At 40.4% G+C, this 15,454-nt stretch overlaps 1 protein-coding gene across 1 annotated transcript; it reads left to right on the top strand.

The window, feature by feature from the left end:
- The first annotated feature begins 845 nt into the window (after positions 1-845).
- Positions 846-12,700, top strand: dhx33 (DEAH (Asp-Glu-Ala-His) box polypeptide 33). The gene is made up of 12 exons (XM_033651944.2): positions 846-1,234; positions 3,017-3,177; positions 3,330-3,557; positions 3,680-3,850; positions 6,232-6,417; positions 6,682-6,793; positions 8,448-8,607; positions 8,728-8,816; positions 8,899-9,026; positions 9,188-9,391; positions 9,506-9,592; positions 9,861-12,700. The coding sequence occupies exons 1-12, from the start codon at positions 1,024-1,026 to the stop codon at positions 10,167-10,169; spliced, it is 2,046 nt and encodes a 681-aa protein (XP_033507835.1). The 5' UTR covers positions 846-1,023; the 3' UTR covers positions 10,170-12,700.
- Positions 12,701-15,454: the final 2,754 nt, after the last annotated feature.

The raw sequence follows: 15,454 nt of genomic DNA, 5'->3' as shown, positions 1-15,454 counted from the left end.
TTTAGTTTCGTCATACAGTACTTTGTAACTGTGTGTTGAAAGGTGCTATAAAAATAAAGTGTATTATTATTATTATTATTATTATTACTATTATTATGTACTGTACACACTTTTACTGTATTTCTCCATAATTTTATTGTATTCTTCTGCTATTTCATATTAATGTTTATTATTTTTTGCAATTGCTTTTGTTGTTAACTTTTTTTTTCTTTTTAAGATATTTTATAGCCTTTATTTGATAGAACAGACAAGTGTGAAAGGGGGAGAGAGAGGGAGGGAGTGACATGCAGCAAAGGGCCACAGGCTGGAGTCAAACCTGGCCCGCTGCAGCAACAGCCTTGTACATGGGGTGCCTGCTCTACCACTAAGCCACCAATGCCCCAACTTATTTTTTTTTTTATTATGTTATGCAAAAATACACCAAAGCAAATTCATCATACATGTCAACTGTTTGGCTATAAACTGGATTCTGGTTTTGATTTTGACTGAAAAACCAATAAATATGTGTCCCGTGAATTTTACCTGCAACCTTTTTTTAACATTATATATTATATTGTTATATTATATATTATATATATATATTAGAAGAACATACAAAATCTCGTAAAGGATGTGCGTAAAAATTAATAACAAAATATAATATAATAGGCCAGGGGGAGATTAAATACATAAAAATAAGAATTATAAAAATTAGTTAAAAAAAACAGGCATACCAAATTTATCAAACACTGAAAACAAAAAAAAAAAATTGTCAACACTTAACTGTCTTGCTCATACATATATAATCTTGCCGTCCTGCTTTTGCCTGACAGTCCTTATTCGGGTTAAAATTCACACCGAGTGATGACGTCAAACATCTGCGCCGACTTTTACCACGTGGGGACGTTTTTGCAGAGGTAGCAAAACATCCGCAGTGACGCTCGCTCGTCTGTCAGTGAGCATGAAAAGAACTTTTCTTGTTTCTTTCTGACGTCCGAAGAATCTCCGCAAAGGTTCCGCCACCAGGGTCACTTTCTCCAGACCATGCCCCACGACCCCGACCCTCCTCCGGCGAAGAAATTCAAGCCGGGGTCTGTTTTCTTCCGTCTCGATAAGAAGAAACCTGGAATGCTGCTGCCTAGAAAGGGAAATGCAACCACTCCGATAGACGTCCAGAGGAAACAGCTTCCCATCTACCAGGCGAAACCTCAGCTGCTGAACCAACTGAGACAGCTGCACAATGCTATCCTCATAGGTGAGCTGCTACACTGCTAATGCTAATGCTGCTAACGTTAGCCGCTGCTGTGCAACAAGATTAACACTATTTTAGCCTTTTCCAGCTAAATAAGTGAGTTGTATCCAGTGGAGGGATGTAACCAAGTATATTTGCTATAGCACTGTACCATTTTGAGGTACTTGTGATGGAGTATTACCCTCTTATGCAACTTTATACTTCTCCACTACATCTCAGAGGGAGATATTCTGTAGTGTGATGCTAGGTAGATGGGCAGGAAGTGGGTATAGCCTCCTATATAGTCCAATGGCTTTTTGGCTGATTGGTGTGTACACTGTCAACAGTGCTGGGGAGTAAATGGTTACAGTAATTACACTACAAAATAAATGCATTAGTAATCTGCTACAGTTACTGAGAAAAATCATGTAATTGAGCTACAATTAGGCCTACTAAACAAAATGTTGGTGATCACAGAGGGGTTGCATCTGAATATATTATTTTTCTGTAAACCATTTGTTCATATGTAGAATATGACATTTATTCTCTTGCTTTGCATCATTTTCGCAGTGCCTTCTTTTGGCACCGCCTAGATCCACCATTTTTCAGCTTTAACGCCAAGTTTTTGTTCTTTTTTCAACTTTGTATTTATTATATTTTCAATTATTCAATCAACAAAACATCAGGGGGAAACACTGCCTTCAGTTTACAACTTTGATACATGTCTTATGACTCGCTGACTAAATAACACCACATTCCTCTTATAGTCTGTCCATTTATCCCAGCGTTGCACACGTGTCCTTCCTTTCGTCTTCAGGTGAAAGGTCAGTTTTTCCATGGAATATAAACTAAGCACACGAAAAAGGGAAATTTGTATTTGGTAGATTATTTCTTTGTTGTAACAATGCTTCTTGACAATAAATCTTACTCCGTTGGAAAGCCTGTTTATTTCCCTTTTAAATGGTGCCACATTTGTAAAGAACATGCATTTGTCGGATGAGCAGTAGAACTGAGTATGTGGGTTGTGTCCATGAAGGAGTGCTGCTGTTTACCTGGCTGTTTGTATTTTGTATATGGTGTGAAAAAAAAAATCAAATTATATTCTTCCAGCCAAATTCTCTCTCGTGGAGGTTTGCTGCGTGCTACAGATGGAACGCCACTCATTACCCCGACATATTAATATTCAGTTCTGCTTCCCATTTTGATTCACATACAAAATATTCCTTCCATTACATTTTACTTTATTGCCAAGTTTAAAAAAAATGCGTTGGAGATGTAATCAAAAGCTAATTAAATGTAGTAATGTACGCTACTTTGATGAAGTAATTAAATGGTTACATTACTTATTACATTTTTAACAGGGTGACTTGTTATCTGTAATCTATTACATTTCAAATGTAACCTTCCCAACACTGACTGCAAACAGCCAGAAAATGAAGAGTGTATACACAGGTATATGGGGTGTATACCCGTGTATACACTCCTCTACACCACTGTAACAGTTGTACTTTTTGTTGCACTACATGTGTCTGCAGGCTGCAACCAGCTGATACACTCCTGTCAAGAAGTTCTTCAGTGTTTATGTTTCAGGAGGTTTTTACCAGGAGCTGAATTAGCTGCAGAGGTTTCTTCCTCTCCAAAACAAACAGACCGCGTCATTAAAACTGGTGAAAAATCTTCTTCCACCACTGGTTACAGGACATCTTGGTGAACATTGTGTTTAGAAAAAGGCCCATCTTCCCTACAGATTCATAGTGTATCACCTGAACTCTGTCCAACTTGACCCATTTCTCTCTCATCCATCAGGGGAAACCGGCTCTGGGAAGACCACTCAGATCCCCCAGTATCTGTATGAGGCCGGCATCGGACGACAGGGCATCATTGCCATCACTCAGCCTCGTCGAGTTGCTGCAATCTCACTGGCAGGAAGGGTGGCAGAGGAGAAGAGGACTCAGCTTGGCAAGCTGGTATGCACGATAGACTCGTTTAGCACTTACCTTCTTAGTCTGTTCTTTAAAATGTAGGCTTAGAGGTGCCCTTTGGACAAAAGCCTGATCTTAAATAGTAGCATCATTACTTAAAGTTCTACTGGGCTCTTGATGAACAAATTTCTTTTCAGGTTGGTTACACAGTGCGCTTTGAGGATGTCACCTCCTCTGAGACAAAGCTGAAGTTCATGACAGATGGCATGCTGCTGCGTGAGGCCATCGGAGACCCCTTGCTGCTGCGCTACACAGTGGTGGTCCTGGACGAAGCTCACGAGCGCACTGTGCACACTGATGTGCTGTTTGGCGTGGTCAAGACTGCTCAACGCAGGCGCAAAGAACTTAATAAGATTCCCCTGAAGGTAGGAGTTCCAGTAGTCCAGTCCCTTCACGTCATGTGACAAAAGCTGTGTTGATCTGTTTCAGCAGCTCATTTACCAAAACCTCAAACTGTCGCTTGTATGTTTTTTTGTAACCTGCGCAGGTCATAGTGATGTCAGCCACGATGGATGTGGATTTGTTCTCAGAGTACTTCAACAAGTCACCTGTGCTGTACCTGGAGGGCAGGCAGCATCCCATTCAGATCTACTACACCAAGCAGCCCCAGTCGGACTACTTGCAGGCGGCACTCGTCTCCGTCTTCCAGATCCATCAGGTAGTCTGCATCAAGATAAAATGTTTTACTGGGTTGCTGAGGCCATTTTTGTATTGTAGTTGAGTGCATAGGACACTGTACAATTTCACTTATTTAAAATGAAAATGTGTCACCTTTTATGTGCCTGTCCTGTCAGTGTTGATGGAAAATGTAGTTGATTGAAGCAATAAATTTTGTTCCTCCTGCATCCTGTCATTTGACGTGATAGTGATGCAGCTGGAAGGAGGAAGAACTACAGGCTAACACATCTCAGACCAGGGGTTCAAAAACAAAACTTCCTTGTTCTCTTTGCTTTGCAGCAAAGCAGCTACGTTTTCAACAGCAAAAGTGGCATCCCAAAATATGAGAGCAAATGAGGTTATGAATGAGGACACATTTTGAACTGGTTTTGCTGACTCTGATTTTCAGCTGTAGTTATTTGATCATGCAGCCGGAAAAATGCAGCTGAGACAGGCTGCAGCTGCATCACGCCGGGTTCACACAGAGGCAAAAGTGCCCTGAGGCGAACTGCCTGCTTCCTTTTAAATACTGAATGAGTATTTGTGTCACCTGTTTTTTGGCTGGGTGCTGTGGGCACGGCTCTGTGACCAGTCAGTATAGTGGGCGCTGAGGAATTTATTCAGTGAACTACATTGACCAGGTGCAGGGCAGCATTGCCTATAAATAATATTGCATTAATTTTTAGGTTATATCACAATAAGTGACATTAAGAAATCTCCTCTAATCTACTGTAGACCACCAAAAGACTACACCACTTAAATAACTACTATTACAGTACAGTGTAATGAAGTGCTGATATAAAAAAGTTAAAGTATTGTAATTAAAAAGTTAAATGAATTGCTGTTATGAGGGCTGGGGGGAAACAATACAGTATAGTATCACAATAATTTGCATGGCAATATTGTGTCGATACAGGGATCCCAAGTATTGATTTTTTGTCATGTAAATTATTAATAATGCAAATACAGATTAAAGTATTGGTAGCCCACAAAAGAATTAAAAAAATAAAATCAGTTGCTTTTTCAGTCCACTAGATTTTGATGCCGTAAAAATGATTGGATTGAGACCAACAGACTGAAAAAAATCTCTCATCAGATAAAACGGATGTTGACAATGTTTTTTGGGGGAAATAATCTGCATTTGAAAAAAGGTAACAAATTGCGATATATGGTAAAGCAATACTCAGTGAATGCTCATAATGGTCTTGTATAATGTAGTATTGTGATAATATTGTATCCTGGGTCCTCTGGTGATTCCCACCCCTAACTGTTGAAATAAAGTTAAATAACGTACTGTGATAATCAAATTTAAGTACTATTATAGTAAAGCGAAATACAGTACTGTTACTATTAAGTTGAATTAGGTACTGCTGTGATAAACTTCAAAAAAGTAATGCTTTAATAACTTTTTTTTTTCTTTTTAAGATATTTTTTGGGCGTTTTAGCCTTTAATTGATAGGACAGCTTAAGCGTGAAGGGGGGAGAGAGAGAGAGAGAGAGAGGGAAGGACATGCAGCAAAGGGCCACAGGCTGGAGTCGAACCTGGGCCGCTGCGGCAACAACCTTGTACATGGGGCGCCTGCTCTACCACTAAGCCACCGACGCCCCGTGCTTTAATAACGCGCACTGCTATAATAAAATAATGTTATAATGAAGTTAAATAAAGTACTTTAAAAAGGTATATAAAGTACTGTAATAATAACATACTGTCATAATAAATTTAAATAAAATACTCCCATATTTAAGTAATAATAATAATAATAAAGTACTGTTGTAATAAAGTTAAATAAAGTACTGTTATAATAAAGTTAAATAAAGTACTGTTGTAATAAAGTTAAATAAGGTACTATAATTAAGTACTGTTTTTAAAAAAGGTAATTAAAGTACTGTACTAATAAAGTACTGTTATAAAATTAAATTAAGTATTACTGTTATAATTACTGTACTGTTATAATTATGTTAAACAAAGTACTGTTCTAAAGTTAAAGTAGTTATATCAGAGTGCTGTTATAATTAAGTTAAATGAAGCACTCTGGCAATAAACTAAATCAAAGCAGAACCACTGGTACTTTTATTCTGCAGCACACGGCTGGTCTCAGCATCTCACGTGTAACAAGCTGCGATGCATTGCTTACAATCAATGTATCGCCACGTCTACATGCACCATCAACTCTGATGAGACACCCACATGTAACCTTTAATCACTCATATGTAATCAGTTGTGTTTCCATTTAAAATCAAAGCCAAAACAATAGACTCTGTCGCCTTTAGCATTATAAAACACAAACCTGTGAGGAAACAGCTTTCCTGGGTGCATGTTCACGTACTGTGATGATTCTCCTTGACGCTGTAACAGAACATGGTCATGTTGTTTGCGCACAGGAGGCACCTCCGTCCCATGACATCTTAGTCTTCATGACGGGTCAGGAGGAGATCGAGGCTCTGGCGAGGACATGCCGGGACATCGCCAAGCATCTGCCCGACGGCTGTGGTCCCATGGTAGTTATCCCTTTGTACGCATCACTGCCCCCAGCACAGCAGCTCAGGGTCTTCCAGCCAGCTCCCAAGGTAAAGGCAACAGGGAACATGCAGGAGAAACAGAGCAGTGTTGACAAAGGGACATGTTTGTGATAAAAAAAAAATAGCCACATTGTTTTCAGATCTGCAATCTGTGCACTACTGTTGTCAACTGTTTACTGTTACGTTAAAGGCAGAAGTGCCACATAAACAGTACCTCGTTTTCTTAACGCTGTAAAGCCATATGTGTTGTAGCCAGATTATCTATATCACTGTGTACTTCATACAGAGTGTTGTCCTTTGTGCCACTTTCAGGGATGCAGGAAGGTCATCCTCTCAACCAACATTGCCGAGACGTCAGTCACAATCTCTGGGATCAAATTCGTCATAGACACGGGGATGGTGAAGGCCAAACGTTTCAACCCTGGTTAGATGATTCAGTCTTTTCTCACATTCACATTCTCATATCCGTGTTAAAGGGTAACGTTGGTATTTGTCAGCCTGGACCCTTTTTCCATATTTTAGTGTGTAAGTGACTAAGAGGAACGACAATTTTAAATTGGTCCAGTGTTGAGCGAGAGGAAACAGGCTGCAGTGTAACCACTAGCAGCATGTTTGCAGCGTCATTGTACATCTCCTTAAAGTGCTGTTTTTGCCACTGACAGGCTCCAATTGCTATTACAAGTGTCTGACAGCATTATGGAGAGGATCCCTCCAGAGAAATACATTTTTTTAAAGAGTGAGTTTTATTTTGTTTAGACAGAAACATCCCCGAAACCGCCATCACCAAACCCACCAGACTTCATTTAAATAAACAGTAATTTAAGCATGTATAGAGTCAGCATATTTTCACATCTGACTGGGTACATTAAGGGTTTATTTCAACCAAACCAGAGCTGGTGGTTGTTGTAACAGTGGAAATACAAATCAAGATGGTTTTTGTGAGTTTTATTTTGTTTCCATTGACTTTAAATGAAGTGTGTTTTATGATGATAAAATTGCTGTTTAATTAAATGGAGTCTGGTGGGTTTGACGATGGAGATTTTGGGGCCATTTCTCGTTTAAAAAAGGAACCTACTATTTAACAAAAAGGTCTATTTCTGTATGGATCCTTTCTATAATGGTCTCAGACACTTATATTAACAATCTGAGCCTGTCGGTGACAAAAACATGCACGTTCAGTGGACCTACAGTGACAGCGTGAATGTGTCTGGAGTGATGACATTGCAGCCTGTTTCGGCACCACCGTCTCTCGCTCAATACTGGTTAGTATCAGTCACTTAGACACAAAAACATGGGGAAAAAAGAAGGCCAAGTTGAAAAATAGGGAAGCTACTTTTTAAGGCCTACAAAGTTACAAGAGTCCAGTACTTTGCAGAAAGCAATGATTGGAGAAAAGTCCCAAAATTTCAACAAATTCCTGAATTTCTAATTTCCCTTTGGAGGGGCCTGACCCCCTAATGTGGGAACCACTGCACTAAACAATCAAACAAAGTCATACTGTATATAATAATAGATCAGTCACAGAGGCCAGTTTTTATTGAGGACAAAAATTGACTGAAGTATAAATAAATTAATTAATGTATAAATTAATAAATACTGAAGTATAAATAAATACAAAAATAAATATAGAAAAAATAAATGTATGCACAAGCAAACAAGTAAATGTTAAATGATTTATTTATTTAAATGATTAAATGATAATAAATAAATAAATGTTTAAATAAATACAAGATGAATAAATACAGAAATAAATACATGTAGAAAAAGATTTAAGATATTTATGTATTTATGTCCTGTTTAAATTTCAACTTTTATGCATTTGTACCTTAATCTGTTTATGTCTATATTTATTCAAATATTTTTTTATTATTATTAATTATTTTATCATTTATTTATTTATTTCTATATTTATTCATTTATTTATAAATGGTTAAGTCATTTTTGTCGTCACATCTTACATCTGATACTTTACGCATATTTCACTTGTGTGCTTTACATACTACAGTATCCACAGTAGTGTTTTTGTTGTTGAGGTATTCTGCTCTGATCTTATTGCACTTGTGCTGTGTGACTCTCAGACAGCGGGCTGGAGGTGCTGGCGGTGCAGCGGGTTTCTAAAGCCCAGGCATGGCAGCGAGCGGGCCGGGCTGGCAGGGAGGACTCCGGCTCCTGCTATCGTCTCTACACAGAGCAGGAGTTTGACAATCTCATCCCGATGACTGTGCCTGAGATCCAGAGGTAGATAATAAAGCTCCGTATGTGCTGATCCGCAGGAATCTGTCCCACATTTTGATTTATTTAGGTCAGTGTGATTGAACGGCCTGTTCTTCTGTGTGTTTGTGTGTGTGTGCGCTGCAGGTGTAACTTAGCAGGTGTGATGCTGCAGCTCATGGCTCTGGGGATTCCAGATGTGATGAATTTTGATTTCATGTCCAAGCCTTCCCCAGGTAACATGCTATTGATCACGAGTCACTGTGCATCATCCAGTCGTGTTGGTAGGTCGTAGTAACCTGTTGTTGTTTATCCCAGAGGCCGTTCGCTCTGCTGTGGAGCATTTAGAGCTGCTGGGGGCTGTGGAGAGGAAGGAGGGGCAGGTTCTCCTCACTGCTCTGGGAAAGAAGATGGCAAGCTTCCCTCTGGAGCCTCGATACGCTAAGGTAAAAAGTGCAAGGGGATGCATCGCATTATGCACCGCGTGTGCTGCAGGGTTCTGACTGAAAGTGACAGCCCGCGACCCACAGCACCACATGGGGCACACGCATAACCCAGACTGAATTCGGTGTAACATTCCCCCTGCCTTGTTTGCTCCGTCTCACAGACCATCCTGTTGTCCCCTGACTACTCCTGTTCTGAAGAGATTCTGAGCATCGTGTCTCTGCTATCAGTGGACACGGTGCTGTATAACCCTCCTGCCCGGCGGGAAGAGGTGCTCGCTGCACGCAAGAAGTTCTCCTCCAGTGAAGGAGACCACATGACACTGCTCAACATTTACAGAGCGTTCAAGAAAGTCAGTGGTAATAAGGTGAGTAGAGCTGGACAAGGAGGGAAACAAAACGTGTGTGACTAAGCAGAATCTAGATATCAAATGATGTTGCCGAGCTGTCATGTAATCATGTGTGTATGTGTTCTGTTAAAGGAGTGGTGTCGAGAGAACTTTGTCAACAGCAGGAACATGGGTCTGGTGAAAGAAGTCCAGGCGCAACTCAGAGATATCTGCCTTAAGGTACACATCTGAAAATCCCCATGAGTGTATGTGAATGTTCTGTGTAGGGCAGGACACAGGAATAACACCTAAAATCAGTATCACAATTAAGTGTCACATTGACCTCAGTGCATGAAACAAGATTCTCCATTCTCTGCATCCCCAATACTGTTTCTCAGGGCTTCTGTAGCCTGCTGTGTAGGTAGCGGCCCATTCAACCTTATTGATAACTAACAGATTAACCACCACTAAATCACCATTTTGAACAAACACTGTTCTGCTTCACCAGCTCAATTTGAAGCTGGAGTCATGTGGGGCAGACACAGGGAATGTTCGTCGCTGCCTCGCCCACGGGATGTTCGTCAACGCCGCGGAGCTCCAACCTGACGGCAGCTACTTGGCTCTGGACACCCACCAGCCCGTGGCCATCCACCCCTCCTCCGTCCTTTTCCAGGGCAAGCCAGCATACGTAGTCTTCAACGAGCTGCTGCACACCTCCCGCTGCTACATGAGAGACCTGTGTTTGGTGGACGCCGACTGGCTGCTGGACGCAGCGCCAGAGTACTTTGGCCGCAAACTGCACCCCATCAAAAGCTAGCCAATAGAGAAACAGGACTGAAGTAAATCTCTGCAAGGACACCTTCCTCAAATCACCCAGTGACAATAAAACTGGAAAACGTACTCTCTTCACAGCTGATTTCAAATCAGAACAGAACATTTTCTGTGCAGTAAACTGCTCTGGATTTCACTACCTCCCAGTTGACAAGCATTTGGCACATGTCACTGCAGCAGAAATCTGCATATTGAGGCCTCACAACTTTGACTTCCTGTAAGACTGTAATTCAGATTTTATAAACTTTGTTTCTTCTGCCTGTTAGTATTTCATCTTGCCATGTTGCCACCTGTTAAAAGGAGTACTTCACCCAAAAAATGACGATTTGTATACAAATAACTCTCCGTGTTACCTTGATTTTTCTTGCATGCTTCCACAGTGAACAAAGAATCCAAAATAGATGAACATTCGTCATGAATTTAAGTAATCGGGCTGCATTTCAAAAACCAGTTTACAAACTCAGTACTTTCCAAACAGATGCATTTTTGCTAAAACTTTAGTTCTTATAACTGAACTAAAAGTGAAACTTAGGGGCCGTACACATGCCGCGTCTTAAACCGCCTGGAAAACACGAGGTTGTGCGCTGGGCGCTACTTTTGTGCTTTTTTTTGTGCCAGCTTTCAAGAGTGCAGCGGCAAGTTGGGTCTTAGGTTGCTAAGCCACCTCAACAAACACTGTACCATAGCCCATTTACCTGACATCCTGAGTGCAGAGCTGATCTTCTTTCAGGAGCTGTTTATAAGTGTGTAGGCCTATCATCCGTGGGACAGATGTAAAGCTCTGGCAGCCCTGCACTAAAATGATCAACTTCTCCATATTTATCGATATTTAAAGATATCTGTTGGCGGTGTGCGCCACTGCTTTCCAAAAGTTGAACTTGGTTTATCTCAAAGCGCAGCCGTTGCGCCTTTAAAATGGGCTGTTGGGAACGTGTGCACGCCGCAGTGGCGTCGTTCTGGCGTTTGAGTGCGCCTGCTACGCGTCTACATTGAAAACAATGGATTTGAAGTCGTAAAAAACCCAGCATGTGTACAGCCTCTTATCTATGCTCTCTTCAAAGCTAGACTTCATTGACAAAGACAGTAATTTTACCTCACTGAAGTTACACGGGAGCTGCTGGTCTACCACTGCCTCAATCAGTTAGTTTATTGCATTAATGTGTGACTTTGGTGAATTTGAACATACCCTTTAAAACAGCGAAGTCACACAACAACAAAAACAAACTCACCGAACGAGGCAGTGGTAGACCAGCAGCTCTCGTTTCCAGCAAGGTAAAATTACTATTTTTGTCAATGGAGTCTGGCTTTAAAGAGAGCATAGGTAAGTTTTACTTCCAGTTTCTGTCAGAAAGGGACGTCTCTTTGGGAAGTACTGAGCATACGACTTGATAAATGAGACTTGGATTATACTGCACAGGTTGTGTGAGGTGAGAGTTTCTTAACGGATGTTTCAAAGTAGTTTTGCTGTAGTTAAACATGGACCCCGATTATGTCAGTTCGCATTTTTCGATTCTCTCTTCACCGTGGAGGCATGCCAGAAAAACAAAGTTTATCTCATAAATTCAATGTAACACACAGTGAGTAACTGATACACAAATGATCATTTTGAGGGTGAAGTATTCCTTTAACACTCAAAAAACTCTTTCTGAGGTGTCATGCATCATTTCTTGCAACATTTGCATGCATTTTAATCGCACAGATAACCTCACAGGAGCAGGTCTTTAAGAAGCGTTGTCTGATATGATTTATCTGCTCATTCTTTCTTAAAAAATCAAATCAGACTCGATAGAATGCCACTCTCCATATGTTATTGTCACAAAGTATAGCACTTAATTCTTAAGCCATCTAACCAACAATATTCAGACAGCACTAGTCGACTGGCTCATGGTTCTGTCAGTGTCATTTCGAATAGTAATGAGGAGTTAAAGCAGTCAGGTCTTAAGCTTTCCCACCATGTTGTTTTGGATTTATACAAAGTGGTCTTAAAGGGTTTTATATATGCAAGGACAGTAGATTTGTCTTAATCTATGAGGTTATGGAAGTACAAGAAAATCACCAAAGTTGGAGTTAGAATATGAGGTTTTTATTACACGACTTCACTTTTATATTTACTCTACGTGCAGCACTTGTCTTGTCAGCTTGTGCATGCCTGTTTTTCTCCACATCTATGATTCTATCACCAGTTCCCCCCGAAATACATACACTTCAGGAGAAGTAGCATGCCTTATTCTCCAGGTTCTACTCTTTGCTGTTGTATGTTACTCAGCCCGTACACAGACTAACCACAGATGTATGCTGACAACATATGTATGCAATGCATGGAGATTCTAGTTAATGATCTGACCCCTCAGGTCTTTCATACTTTGTAGAATGTAAATCACACCATGTTTAGAAATAGGATGGATGCCCCTTTTGTCTTTTCTTTTTTACACTGGACTCAGGACTGTACAATATATACTGTAACCTGAATACAATACATAACTATTTCTGACTATTAAAAATACCAAATGCATCTGGGGTAGAGAGTCATCAGACTATGTCACAAAGAGGTTGTGTTCAGTGCTTACTTTTTCAGTCACAACGGAACAGTAGACCATTTGAGATCTGCATGTTATGAAGTTTGTAGGATTAAATGCACACCTTTGATGATTTTATTATGAGTATATTTAATATGATTTGTTAAAGTCTTACATAACCACTATTGATATAATTTCTAATAAAATCCAGTCACTGTCCCTCCGAACGAGTCTGCATGTGGAGAGTAAAGACGCAGAGGCCCAGTGGGATTTTACACACTCCCATAGATCTGTGAGTGTCTGTTAAGGGGCTGTTGTACAACATCAGACCCGGGGCCTGCTCTATAAAGTGAGTTGACCAAATAAACCAGGCTTATTTCAGATAATTGATTCAGTTTCATAAAGCAAATTTGACATAGTTAAAGCTCAGTTTCTGTGGCAAGTTATGCTGGGAAACTATGCTGGTCTGGGGCAGGAAAACTGTTGGGCTAAGCCTGAGTTAATGCTTAATCAGAGTTCCTGTAACACAAACCCGTAAGGAAAGCCAAGATTTTACCACTGACTTTATGCTGCCATAGTATTTTCATTTAAAACCACTATTAGTCAAAAATCAGCTTACATTAAAGCTGCAAGCAGTGATGAACCCTCGCCCCCCACGCATGTCGAGGGTATTGGCAGGACATTGGCTGATGACACACTTAATTTCTATGAACCATTTTGTAGCCTACCATTTTCTGTGTCCACTATGTGGTGCTGCAGAACACATTTATTAAAAGTCCTGTAAATCAATTGTAGACCACACTACACATGAGGTAAATCAAAAGGTGAGTGTCTGAAAAGTCATGGTTCCTGTTGCCTGAAGGTGGTGCAATCACCATGACACCTAATGTGCATGTAGTTGGCTTCAGGCCTGGAGCCTTATAAAACGTGACGTTCAGGGGCCATCAGTGGCTTATTGGATAGAGCAGGCGGCAGGCACGCCATGCACAAAGGCCTCGTCCATGCTGCAGTGGCCAGGCTGGATCCCAGCCCATGGCCCCACGCGGCATGCCATTCCCCATGTCCACCAAAGGCAAAAATGCCCCCCAAAAAATTTTTTGAAAAAGTTTGAGGCAGATTGGACCATGTATGTTGGCGTTACAAAGCACTTCCTATTTGGTGGTGACACATAGAAATTTGATGCCTCGCCACGGTCACACGTTTCGATGAAAACTCAAGCTTCAAGCAGCTTTTGATGTGAAAGGTCTTTAGATGGTACAGACAAAATTTGAAGTCAGTCGGATCTAATCTGTAGGAGGAGTTTGTTAAAGTACGACCCCTGGAAATGGCAAACAGTGCAACTAAATTACACATTTAATTAAATGGCTGACTCACTGTTGAGTTTAGGGTATGGCTCCAAGAGACTTTTTTGTACGTCCTGGGGTGTCACACGTGTCTACCAAGTTTCGTACATGTCAGTGACACCAGCTCCAGGGGCAACTTCGTAGAACTTTTGTAGGGGGCGCGACTGAGCCATTTTGTGACACTTGTTATCCAGACCCATATCAGATGTAAATTTTTCGCCAGTTCTGATGTGTGTGCAAAGTTTCATGAGTTTTCAAGCACCTTAAGCCCCTCAAAATGTGATTCTTACAGTTTCAATAGGGCCTTTGCGACTGCTTGCGGTCAGTGCTCAGCCCCTAATAAAAAGTAAATTGAATATCTTATACAACGATAAATGATAAGTTACAAATCTGCCTCAGAAACAACAGCTTAAATGAGTTTAATGTGTGTATACAATGATGACAAAGTGATACATTCATTCCACTGATGTTTTATCAGGACAGAGGAGAACTGAAGTGTTGCTGTGAGGTGTTAGAAAACAGCTCCATCTCCTGGCAGCAGGGCTTCATGTCTAAGTGATGCAACTGATTCACCTTATTACACTGAAAAATACTTCATCCTGCAGGATGTCCACTGTAGCCAGAACTGATTTCATGGATTTTGGATTTGATGGCGCAGCAGATGTTATTGGGTCAGAAACCATTCTGATTATATAGAGACAGCCCGTCCTTGTTGTGATGATGCCGGCCTTATTTACATGTATGTGCCCTCTCTTCTCTGGTGGACAGATGCCGCATTTACTCTCTTTTAACAGGAGTCATGGAGAGAGAAATTATATGCAGACACAGGTATATAGAGTTTCCTGGCATGGGTCCTTTTACCTTTTTTATGCATATACGTAATGTCTCTCTTGTTTAATGCACTCTACAACAAAGAGTTTTGGCAAAGAGACATTTATTGTACCATTTTGTTATGATAATGATATTATCATAATATGACTTTTATTATTAATATTACCAGAAATATGATGTTTTTGTTCTTTCTATTAATGGATTTGGAGCTTAGGCCAGCATGAATCAGATGCTCTGTTGTTTCCACATTTGTGTTGTTGTAGTAGCATAAGTGACTGTTCCCTACATCAACTTTAAATCTTACAATAATAATATGACAGCCCATTTCTGTCAGTGTGATGCTAAAAAAGATCCTGTAAGTCATAATGAGAAACTTTCTCAAAGTAGCGATTTCTTAAAAAAATAATGATCCGCTATCTCAAAAATAATGGGAAGCTTTCCCAAAATAATGACTGGGTATCTCAGAAAGTAATGAGAAACGTTTTCAATATCGTGACATATCTCAAAATAATGATATAGTATCTAAATAATGGGAAGCTTTATCAAAATAATTAATTCGTGCCTTAAAATAATGAGAACAT

The sequence above is a fragment of the Epinephelus lanceolatus genome, chromosome 11, assembly GCF_041903045.1.
Source record: "Epinephelus lanceolatus isolate andai-2023 chromosome 11, ASM4190304v1, whole genome shotgun sequence".
NCBI lineage: Eukaryota > Metazoa > Chordata > Actinopteri > Perciformes > Serranidae > Epinephelus > Epinephelus lanceolatus.
Note: the sequence above shows the minus strand (reverse complement) of the source record. Positions and strands in the feature narration are given on the sequence as shown.